Source organism: Bactrocera neohumeralis, chromosome 6, assembly GCF_024586455.1.
Source record: "Bactrocera neohumeralis isolate Rockhampton chromosome 6, APGP_CSIRO_Bneo_wtdbg2-racon-allhic-juicebox.fasta_v2, whole genome shotgun sequence".
NCBI lineage: Eukaryota > Metazoa > Arthropoda > Insecta > Diptera > Tephritidae > Bactrocera > Bactrocera neohumeralis.
Window position 1 is genome coordinate 15,348,383 of NC_065923.1, and position 12,425 is coordinate 15,360,807.

Below are 12,425 nucleotides of genomic sequence, written 5' to 3' on the forward strand. Positions count from 1 at the left end.
AGACGTTAGCACACCACGTAGGAGCTTCGCTGTCCAAGGAAATAGAGTAGTAACATGTTGACACGTTGTATCTCTAGTTCTTCCAAATCGTTCCATATCGTTCGTTTATGTTGTCCCGTTTTGGACTCAGAGTCCAAGTGAGTAGTTAGACTTTTTAAAGTTTTCTGAGAACAGTCTCTGGTGGGGTCGAAATCTAAATCGAAGTCTCCATCGAGATAATATCTCTAAATAGAAGTGATACCATGAAAAATGATAGACCGATTTCGAAGATAGTGAGCTATAATAGTAACGATTTCGTTTATACAATAATATAGGAGAAGATAGTGAGCTACACATCAGAGCAAAAGTTGGATATAAAATTTGATTTCAAAAAACTTATATTTACCAAGTTAGCTTGATGAAATTTGTTATGGAGTATTATTTGAGGAATCGCTATAATCTCACAAGAAATTGTTTAGATCGCACAACTATAGCATATAGCTGCCATACAAATTGATACATAAAACTCAAGTCGTTGTATGGGAAACTGTTTTATTAGTGGAGATATCGTCACGAAATTTGTCGTCCATTATTGTCCAATACAATATTAAAACCTTCAAACAAATTCTTGAGATCGGATCACTGGAGCATACAACTGTCATACAAACTAGTAGTTAACGTGTTTTCTTGTTGTTAATTAAAAACACTATATTTCTTTTGTTTCTAAAATTTTATTAAAGCTTGCCATATAAAGAAAAAATACCGAGCAAAAATACATTTATAATTCAAAAACAAATAAAATTTATCAAGATAAAAAATAATAATTTAAAATTTTCCGGCATTTTCAGGTATTTTGAATGAAATAAATTGACTTTTTGATGCAAATTTCACATTTAAACTTTTAGATATGTCAGTATGTATGTATGTAGTATTATCAAAGCGAATGTGCACAGTTTGAAAAGCACTGCGCTGAGTGCACGAGCATGCGTGTGAGTTCACGGCCAATTATTTGAGTTATCGCCGAGCATTTCACTGGCGGCGCTCAGATTGCTGTTCTCCAGCTGATCGGCATCCATTAAATCGGCGGCTGTGAATGGTTGTCGTTGTTGTTGCATTTGTTGGTCGTCTTGTTGCAATTGCAGTTGCTCGCTTTGTAATTGCAACAAATCTTGCGCTGGCGTCGACTGCATGCATTGAATGACACCGCGTTGCGCTTGTTGTTGCTGCTGTTGTAGAGTTTGCTGTGGTGGCTGCTGTTGATATGGTATTTGCTGCAGTTGTTGCTGCGATTGTTGTTGTAGTTGTTGCCGCGCTTGTTGTGGCTCAAATCTTTGCATGCTCTGTGCGCTTGTTGACACTAATTGCCCCGACGGCGACTGCGGCGTCATTATGTTCAACAACAACTCGCTCATCTTCGCACGAAATTGCAAGTTCTGCAACTCGCTCATGCGCTTCATTTGCGGCAAAAAGCTAACGAGGAAATTGTAATCCGAATCACCCACGTGACTGGCGCTATTGTCGCGCGTCATATCCATGCGCGTCGACTGCATCAAACTCTGCTCCTCACGCTCCAAATTCTCAAGAAAATGCACTTGATCATCGGCACGATTCGAACACTTGCAGTTGGGCGAGCGGCTGCTGCTTGTGCCGGCTATGGCCGCATCTTCGGCAGCATTCGCAACGGATATGGAATTGGAGAGACGTCGCACAGCTTGCGGTGTGGCGGCGTTCTCGAATTGTTCGAGCAGCTGATCGTCGTCCTCATACTCATCTTCGTCGGTTGTGTGGTGTGGTTCCATTTTAATGTCGCAAAAGCTGTGAAAACCGGGCGCATCGTCGTGTGAGCCATTCGATCCCTCGCCTTCGCTCTTGTGCGTAAGCGATTGATATCGCGGACGGCGGCTGTCGTTTATGAAACTCATCTGATCGAAGTAGGCCCATTTGCTGCGCACATCCATAGAGCTGTCGTAGTTGCCGCTCGCTTTTAGTCGCTCAACGCGTCGTTCACTGCGACGCACTTCGGCGCGATAGGCATCGCGTAGGTTCTTCCATTTTCGTTTGCAGTGCTCGACTGTTTGTTTTTGTGTGTTTGGAGGTGAGAGAGAACATAATTTAAATAATTTATTGAAAATTTATAGTTAAGATTAAGGATTGCTTTGTGATAAATTTGACTTAATTAAATGCGTTTTGAATTGCTTTTTAACTTAATAGGGTTTGGCCACGAAGTTTCTTTTACCCAGAAGGAAACGTCGGAGACCCCATAAAATTTAGTCATATCTTTCTGTTAGGTCTGTCAGTTTATAGGGAACTGGTGCCTCAGTTTCTGTGGTATCATTCTGAAAATTTATTCACGTTCTTTTCTGTTCAAGTCCCTGCTCATTTGTCGGAATCACTGCTTTCGGACGACTGTAGGATATAGTGGCCTTACAAACTAAACAATCAAATGTCTATTCTTGTATGAAAAACTTTTTTATTTGACGAAATATTCTCATTAAATTTGGTATGGATTATTGGCAAAAGCAATGGTATAATTTTCGAAGAAATTGTTCAGATCGAACCACTATAGCAAATAGCTGCCATACAAACTGAACAATCAAGATCAAGTACTTGTGAGGAAAATTTTTTTATTTGAAAAGATATCTCCACGAAATTCGGCGTGGATGAGTGTCTAAGGCAGCGGTACAATCCCTGGAGAAATCGTTCATATCGGACACTTATAGCATATACCTGTCATACAAACTGATTGATCAAAATCAGATTCTTATATGGAATGTTTTTGTTATTTGTGAAGAATATTATTTTAATAATTTTTTCTTTTTTAAAGTTTTTGCAATATTTATTTCAAATATTAATATTCTTTTATACACCACCCTAATGTCAGAGTATGCGTTAAATGCCAAAATATTATCATAATTATAAAGTAATTTGGTGATAATGTTGCCATGGAGACACCTGTCACTTAGTTATGACACGTTTTAAATAAACAAGACTACAACAAATCCAAAAATACATAGCTACATAATTTGCCTGCATACATACATACATACATATGTACATATAAGCATATGAACCTAATTTTGATCGCGAAACAAGAATCGCCCAAAACAAAACAGAAAGCAATAAACTGTAGCCAGAAAAGCCAAATAAATTGAATTTCTTTTTTTTTTTGTTTTTTGCATACCAAACCGAATATCAGCGCTTTTTTAGCTTTCACGCATTCATTTCTTTCGCTCATTTTCATACGCAAGTGGAGATAGTATTTATATGCATACATACCTATATAAACATATGTAAGTATATGTACATATGCGTGTGAATGAACTGGCTTACTTTCGTCTTCAAGCATGCACAACTGTACTTGCTTGACGAAATTTTAACATAAATAATCCATAAAATACACATATGTATGTATGTACATATATAAGCACGTGATTATTAGGAGTTATATAAGTATATTCACTGGAATATATGGCTACTCACCATCGACACCGAGACTTGCAGCGATTTCGGCCCACTTTTGCGGCGTATTCGTCCTATCCTTATACTCCCCGTAGCGTACATCCCAAATAATGGGGCGTGCCTTCACCTCTTCAATCAAGCGACGTACATCCAAATCGTTTGGCATTTTTCGCGTTACTGAAAACTTGTCGTAACGTGATGTCACACACCGGCGCGCGATTTCGTATCGTTATAACGAAAAATACGAAGCGCACACGATAATAACAACGAAAGTCGAACACAACAAAGTGAAATGTGGCGCTCACAGGAGAGCTGCAGAGAGCGAACAATAAGCAATAATAACAAAAACAAGAGGGAAAAGAAATTTTGTACCCGTGCAGACAGCCAGACAGGCAGGCCGGCTGATAGGCCGGGAAGCAAGCAGGCAGCAAGGAAGGTAGGCTGAAAGGCAAACACCGTCGTTAATAAAAGTAAAAGAGCCAAAAATGAGCACAATTGAGTAAACAGAACATTGGCAATAACAACGACAGTCAGATATCCAGCGAGACCGCAGAGAGATTCTTATACATATGTACGCATATGTACATGTGTACATATGTATAAGTATTTATATATGTATAGGTGGCTGAAAAGGCGATGCGAATTTAGCAATGCAAATATTTGTTATGTACATATTTACAGCTATATATACGCACTTTAGAAGTGTATCATGTCCACTGGTTGTCAAATATTGCGCGCAGCTGTCGCTCTGCAATGTTTGTGTATTTATTGTTGTTTGCTTTTGTTAGTAGAAATTTTATTGTTAATTAATTTGTTTGTGCCAAAGTCCAATACATATGTATGTACATATGTACTATGTACGAATGGTGAATCTTAATCAAAGGAGCTTTTTATTTCGTTTGTGGAAATATTGACTGATAGATATGGATGCGTGTTTGTATATACAGTTATTACAGATATTATATATGTATGTATGTATATACTTGTATATGTGTTTACTCTGTATACCCCTATCAGGGTAAAAAAAAGTTTGGAGCGAAGTTTGTAACACCCAGAAAGAAGCGTCGGAAACTCTATAAAATAAATATGTGTAGATACATACATATGTATATCTATATAACTGACCAAGCTAACGAACTGAGTCGATTTTGCAATGTCTGTTCGATTGTTTACCGCTCTGTATATTGCCGAACTAGTCTCTTCGTGTTTGAGATATCGAACTGAAATTTTGCAAACATTTTTTTCGCACTAAAAATCTCCTCATTTGTCGGAATCACCGATATAGGACCCCTTTGGGATAAAAATTTTTTGTCCTTGTATGAAAAACTTTTTTAATCACAAGATATCTTCATTAAAGTTTCCAAAGATTATTATCTAAGATATTACAAGTAGATCTGAATATATAATTCCGATCACGCCACTGTAGCATACTTGTATAGCTACAAACTGACCGATCAAACTTAAGTTCTTGTATGAAAAAGTTTTTTATTTGACAAGATATTTGCACGAAATTTAAGGCAACGCTCTCACAATACATTTTTAAGGTCGGACCATAATATTTCAAATAAACAAAATATAATTGAGCTATCAAAGTCTAGGAAAAGATCCATATATTAAGGGTAGGTATGTTAAAATAACAGTCGGTGTACGGAAGAATGATATGAAAAGATGGGTATGGTCACAGTATATAAGGCAGACGAATCTTTATGCACTACTGGCAAGAATATCAGAAGTCTGGTATAAGTTTCTTTGGTCTATTCGGAGATACCTACGTTCAAAGGTTCCTCGGTTGAACTTAGAAAATCATAGCCCACTAAAGATGTTGAAATGATTGCCGCCAAAAGCTCCAAAAATGCAAATTTTCAGAAAGTTTTTGGTTAAAAGTAGCTAATCCGATCGTATACTCCAAGATAATAGTCCAGTCATTATAGTAAGTTTAGACATACAAATGGGTATATCGAATTCCGAGATTCTTACCTTAATTAAGCCAGAATGGAATCAGATTTGCGTTAAAGTATTAAAGACTGTCAGAGATAAGAAAATGTCAACCGAAGTCCAACAAAATGTGTTCAACAATATATGGACCACGTAACGGTTCCCAGGTCTCTTCAATCATTCATCTCAGACTGCTGAATGGTTGGCTGCTTCAACGGGATCCTTCCTTCATATCTTTTTATGAAAATAATTTGTTTGCTTCAAGACAAAAAAAGCTTCTACGAATGATTTAACGACTCATGTGTTGTATTTCTCTTTTTAAAGAAGAGAAAGTAGAAAGATCGATAAATATACATATATATGTATATGTGTTTATATTAAGGTGGCACAAAAAATAAAACAAATATTTTTTTCACTTGGCACTCTGAAAAATAGGTTGTTAGATACCTCGAAAATCTTTTCAAGTATGAACTCTTAATTGTAACGTCAAGTAATATATCCATTTTGCAGAGAATTTAATTTTTAATAATAATATTTTTTCAAGTAGCTGGAATCGAGAAATGAATTTTTCTATTTGATAATAAGAAAAAAGTTGAATACTGTAAGTGGAGGACCTTCACGTTACAATTAAAAGCTCATACTTGGAGAGATTTTCTTAGATGCCTCTAGAGAACCTACTTTTAAAGTACCAAAATATAAAAAAAAAATATTTTTTTCTGAACCATCCTAATATGTATACGTGTGTATTTATACATTTGACCAAATTTAGCACTTTCATAATAATACTACCAGTCGTTGACCTTTATAATGTAAAACATTTATAAACGTGCACAATTTTAACACACTCACGCACAAATATACTTATAGTATATGTATGTACATATATATGTTGAAATATTATTATATTATTGCCGTCATTCTCGCCAAATAAATATGTAGGTGTAAAAATATCTGGAGCGAAAGGAATGCGTGATACCGTTTGATAAAAGAATACTCGTGGACAAGCGATATATGTATGTATGTATGTATGTACATATAGTTTGCTTACTGCAAGAACTTCTTAACTCGAAAATGGAAGTTTTAAGTTAATTATGTAGAAGTGGCTATTAACTAAAGCTTTATATACGTTTTGTGTCAAAGTTTCATGTTTATATTCATAATAGAAAAAATTCTAAGTAGTCGATTTTTTATAATAGCCGATACGTGATCGATAAGCCATCGTAACTCCGCACCTCACTTTTTTAGACACGCCTAATGTACTTACATACAAACTTATATACATACTTGCGCAGATGAGTAACTGCCGGCAAGCTTCGAAGGTTGGCAGAGAGTAAGAGCACAAGAACAACAAAAACATGCTTGCTGGAGCAAAAGTGGGCGAAAACGTGAAAGCTGGGAGATTGTGATTACCATTTGGCGAATATGTCTGCGAGTAGAACAAATCATTTTATTAATTGCTTCAGAGTAATGGCGAGAGAGAGTGAAAATTTAAGTTTTATTGGAACGATATATGTACATATGTATGTATGTACTCTAACTAGAAGAAGGCTCGGCAGACGTTCAAATAATATTTATTAATATATGTACCTACTTATTTATATGTTTATATATATGTATGTGTTAACTTGAGTGTGGAGAGCTGGAAAGTTTTGCAAGCACTGTAGTTGGTATGCTTCTACTACCCGCTGTGAACTTAAAGCAGTGTGTTTAGTATACTTATATGAAAAAAACTTTGACTGGTGATAAGTATAAGTATACCTGGGGGTGACTGCAATCCCAATATATCAGTTAAACTATGAAGTATCTTATTGAAATTTAGAGGATATCTGGTTGGCTTACCTTAGATGGCTGATCCCTCTAGAAGACGGACGATCAAACTTACAAGTAGATTGTTATGCGCAGTCTTTGAGAAACCAGATGAAAAAAAAACTAGTTGAATAACAGCTATCGGCAATGCGATGAAATCTAAAAGTATTAGACTCTAGGTATTTTAGCCTTTAGTAGGGAAATTCGCTTAAATAGTATTGAGGGGATTCTATTTCATTCCCTTCCAAGCAGCCGATGCAACTAGCAACTGATAAAATTTTTAATATTGCCGCATGCGTCCCTAACGCATACTGTGTCCAGTTGGACCTTCTATGACAACTCAAATGTGGAACTTGCTGAGAGCAAAGAGCTCACATACGATTTGCTCTTGGTCAGGAGGTTCTTGCGACTGCTCAGCAGCTAGTTTGACCAACGCTTGTTGAGCTGCTCTAAGCAGTTTGTGAGACTATAGTAGGTAAATTCTTCAGTCTTGAAGTTTCTTGTAATACCGCTTTGGCAAAGTATTCAAACCATCAAAGTTATCACTTAACGCCAGGGGAAGTCTAGACATCCTTCGACTAGTCCTGAGTGCACATTCAGCGATCTCGAGTCTAATACCACTGCCATATTATCGTAGTGAATGACCCCCACCACTCTGAAGGGGAGAAGTATATCTTTTGCTACTTTTAAAAAGCCTAAAACTGGAGCTAATGGATATTACTCTTCCCACAAGCTTTGAATCACTCGTAAAAAAGCTCACATTTCCTCTCCTCCAGCGAGTGAACAGTGAAACGACATCCTGGAATAGGCTCGCCGACCTGGTTATCTAAGTATTTTAGAATAAAATTAAAGTGAGCACGGATTATAAAGTGGACATGTTCGCGGTCATCTAAGTAACCAGCTTTTCTGAGTCTGCAAGCAGCTTTGATTGCTATATAATTTTCGGCTTTGTTCACCGGTTGTCAGCGCTTTTCAATGAACAAAAATCGTGTATAACATTATAAGATTGATAAGGTGAGGTGCCTCTGAGTTAGTTCATGCACATTATCCGTAGATTTTTTCTCAACCATGAGAGCTATGTCGTCCGCATACGTAATCACCCGGTAGCCGACTTTCTCGAGCTTTTCCAGAGAAGTGGCGAGAGGGCACCTCTTTATCATTCGGGCATAATTGTGTTGGATAAAATACGTTAAGTATTTTATAGATTCAATATAAAGGGTGATCCATTTCAAAGTTTCCTCCTCTTTTAAAGAAAAAACACAGAAACTTCAAATTTAATGGAGAATGTTCATTATCATTCGAAAGAACATTCTTTGACATTTATGTTTTGAAGATTATCTCTTTCAAATGCTGACCGAATCGAAGAGGGATTGTCCGCATAGACTTTAGATTTTACATATCTCTACAGGAAAAAGACTAAAGTCCATTGATTGATGTGATGTGTGGGAAGTGGCGCTGTCTTCTCACGAGCATCAATTTCAGTCATTAAATAGTCGGTTTTAATTTCACAATAACTGTTGCCATTGATGGTTACGTTCTCACCGGCATCATTTTTGAACAAATATGGATGGTTGATTCCACTGGCACATAAACCGCACCAAACCGTTATTGTTTCTTGTTGACATAGCAGCTCTTGAATCTCTTCAAGTCGTTCTTCATCCTAAATGCCAAAATTTTGCTTGTTTAAACACTCAATGAGCCAGAAATGTGCCTCATTGCTGAACAAAATTTCGGATCTTCTTGGAACTTTTCAAGAGCCAAATTAGGTGAAATTCGTGCTAGAATTACTGAAAACATTTCCCCACCCAAGGTCCATCAAATTTCAAAATTACAAGGGTTTAGAATGTTCGACTCCAGTTGAACTTTGCCTTTCCTTACTCGTTTTGAACTTCAAGAATATTTTCCATAACAACATTAGCCACATTGTCAGTATTAAGATAACCCGAGCCACAACTAACGGCGCTTGGGCACAAATAAATACCGTCAAATGAATATTTTAATAGATCCATAAATTATCCACAAATGACGATCTGTGGAATTGAAAATGAAATTACCAATCGGCAAGCAATCATTTATGGAAATAACACAACATTTATTGTTGTATCGCTGCTGCTGTCATTGGCTGCCCTGCTACTGTCAATACTTTACAGTTATTCAAAGTGTCATGTCATGGCAGTTAATGAATCCGACGGCTGTCCGACAATTACAATATGACGATTACTATTTGCCATATTTACTACTGGACATTGCATTACTGCACCGACACGTGCACCTTTTCCACTGAGCAATTGAAAGAATTGCAATATATTGCCACCACTGCAAGCATTAATATTAATCATATATATGTACAATTTTGTACATGTATATATGTTTGAGGTATATATAAATCGACGTTAGTGAAACTTTCTATGCATTTGTGCATCTTAAGCTTATTACTCAACGATCTTGAGCTGATCTTGTCAAAGTTGCAACCACAAATCAATTATTGTCTGCCTTGCTGCTTGCTGTACTGCGGCAGACACTTCATATCTGACATACCTGTACGCATGCACATATTTACATAAAAAAGTACGAAGTTTGTTGAAAAATTCAGACATCAACAAGCTGGGATTGTCATGTTGACATGACAAAGATTTTCATATCATCAAAACAGCTGGGCAGCGACAGCGTGAGCACGATCAAATATGTATGTTAATAAAGCTATGTGCATAAAATGCACATATATATGTATGTATGTATAAGTACGTCTGTATGTATGTAGGTTCCACTGCTTGTAAGATCAGCAACAGGTCGACAGCGCGCCTTTGACATGGATGACGTGATATTTGCATTTCGCTGGTCAGACATGAGGAAATATGACATGACAAGGGGTTGTGATTGACAATGGTGAGACAAGCAACAGCAATAACAGCAGCCGCAACAACAACAGCGACAGCAAACATGCTACACATAAATTACGGTGACTTTTTTATGCTAATCATCGATCATGAAATGATGCGTGTGAGGGAAAAATGAGACAAGCTGCGATGTATTGTTGTTGTTGTCGTATTTTTAAAACAATTTTGTTATTGAAGCTGGTAGGTGTATGCATAGTTTAAGAAAAAATTGTCGTGAACAAATATTAATATATCTACAAACACATTTTCTGATTAAACAACTTATCTGAATTTAGCAGGTTTTGATTGGTTGGTGGATAGTTTAAAAAGGGAGGATCATAAGCGCCAAACCGCAGGCAGCCGACTTAAGCCGTAATTACCTCCATTGTGTTTCCGGGTTTAAGCCTTAACCAGCAACTCAATGGATTTGGTAAAAACCTGACTCCTTCCTACTCCAGCTGCCCAATGTCGCTTAAGTTGGAGTATTGGGAGCCGTGGAATATGTCTCTTCTCATTCGGCTAAGGGCTGGACACTCGTATAGATATTGTTCTAACGTCGCATCATTTTTCGCCCATGCTCCGCATTCTGTCTTATCCACTTTTCCATTTTCAGAAGATTACTAAGATCTCTTTTGTCTTGCAGCAGAAGCTTTTTGATCTACCTACCATCAGCACTACTCCAAAGTAACATTTGTGGAGTAACCAAGTGTTGCTTGTGTTACAAAACCTGAGACGTTCCTCTAAACTATTTTCGAAGGGTGATTTTGTGTGCTTCGTAGAAGCCGGCTGATTTATTTCTGCTCCTTCGGCAGCTCTCATAGTTTCGCCCTGGCACTTGTTTTGCGGATCCCTTTGATCTTTACCTCTGCTTCTTTTAGATTCACCTTGCTTTGGATAATTTTTAATATCTCGGCGTGACTATTGTTTTTTGTTGACTTAATGATCATAGCTCCTGCTTGTCTCTTGATCCTAATATTTGTTCTCGAATTTGCACCTGTATTCTTCACTTGTAGTCTTTGTCTATATGTTTAGGTGCTTCTGTTACACTTCCTCCATCAGTGTAAGGCTTCTTTCTTCTTTTAAGCTGAACTTTTTTCCGCTAACCGTTATTTTCTTTTCGTGACCACACGTCGTATCAAGGTTGCTGTTTCGGGGGTCGTGATACATTTGCTTAAATGGTTCCGTCTTAGTTCTTCTACGAAAAGCCAATTTTTACGGTAACTCTTGATTACGTCAAAGAGTTCGTCTACTTGTGCCGTTCCATTCTTCACATACATGCTGTTATTCATCTGATTTGCCATCGCCATATTCATTATTTCTATACCCTTGCACTTTTCTAAAGACTCCTCTTCTGCAAGTTTCTTTTGGAAGATATTCTCTTGTTTCGGTGAGTTTTGATTGGCCCGAGGTTCTTATGTGCAGCTGGAGTGCTCCTCACTTCTGTTTGCTTTGCGGATCCTGTTTGTTTGGACAGTATTTCCCTTGATATCGTCTATTATTTAGCTGTGTCCGGTTGATTTGGTGTGATCGTTAATACAGGGGAGTAAGTATTCTACTTCTTCTACGGAAAACTGTATTCCTCATCTTGGCCGTCTTTCTTTTGATGAGTTGTTTTATCGTTTTGTTGTTTTGATGTATTCATTTCATGACAGTGCGCTCCGATTAGATCCGCTATCTACGCCTGTTGGGACAATTGCTCTATATGAACCACGCGTTTATCTATGCAAGCAGGGAGACCACCTAAAGGTTGACACAAGTACTTATAGGAGCTGCAGAGCCAGGATCGGAGACGACTCAACTAAACCTGTACAGCCAAATTGATGGTAACGTGCATTGAAGGTACTTGAAGACCTGTCAGGGTTTAACGTGATGGAGATGAATACAGCATTAGCCTGTCAGATATTGGTGAGATGTCACTGTCTTAACTATTGAGGGGACAGAATGCTGTTCTCACCAATCCTTTGTCTAACTAATCCGTTGCGAATTTCCAGTATACCATAATCAGGATCTTAATGGACGCGGTTCTGATGGGCGCTTACTCTGACGTCTATGCTGACTACTGGATTCATCCCTCGTTGGAAAGAAGGGGTCTTTTTTGCATTTTCTGAGCAAATTTACCATAGTAATGCATATGTTTTTAATGCCATCAGAAAGAAGAGATTTCAGCAATTATAAGGTCAGCTCACATAAAAAAAATCTGAAATTTTAACTTAAGACCCTTTGACCACATATTTTTCCTTCCTTTTCCCAACCGCAGATCGTCGGTAAATTATTTATGTTTGTTATTTTATCTTTCGTTTCCGATTGATATCATCCAACTACGATTTTTTTTTAATTACCTACTCTGGTCTATATGTTCCAGTGGTAGGG

At 37.4% G+C, this 12,425-nt stretch overlaps 1 protein-coding gene across 1 annotated transcript; it reads right to left on the reverse strand.

Moving 5' to 3' along the window:
• Positions 1 to 719: 719 nt before the first annotated feature.
• Positions 720 to 3,635, reverse strand: LOC126762519 (probable serine/threonine-protein kinase fhkB). Its single transcript, XM_050479325.1, has 2 exons — positions 3,460 to 3,635; positions 720 to 2,050 (listed from the first exon to the last, which is right to left on the reverse strand). The coding sequence occupies exons 1-2, from the start codon at positions 3,602 to 3,604 to the stop codon at positions 975 to 977; spliced, it is 1,221 nt and encodes a 406-aa protein (XP_050335282.1). The 5' UTR covers positions 3,605 to 3,635; the 3' UTR covers positions 720 to 974.
• Positions 3,636 to 12,425: the final 8,790 nt, after the last annotated feature.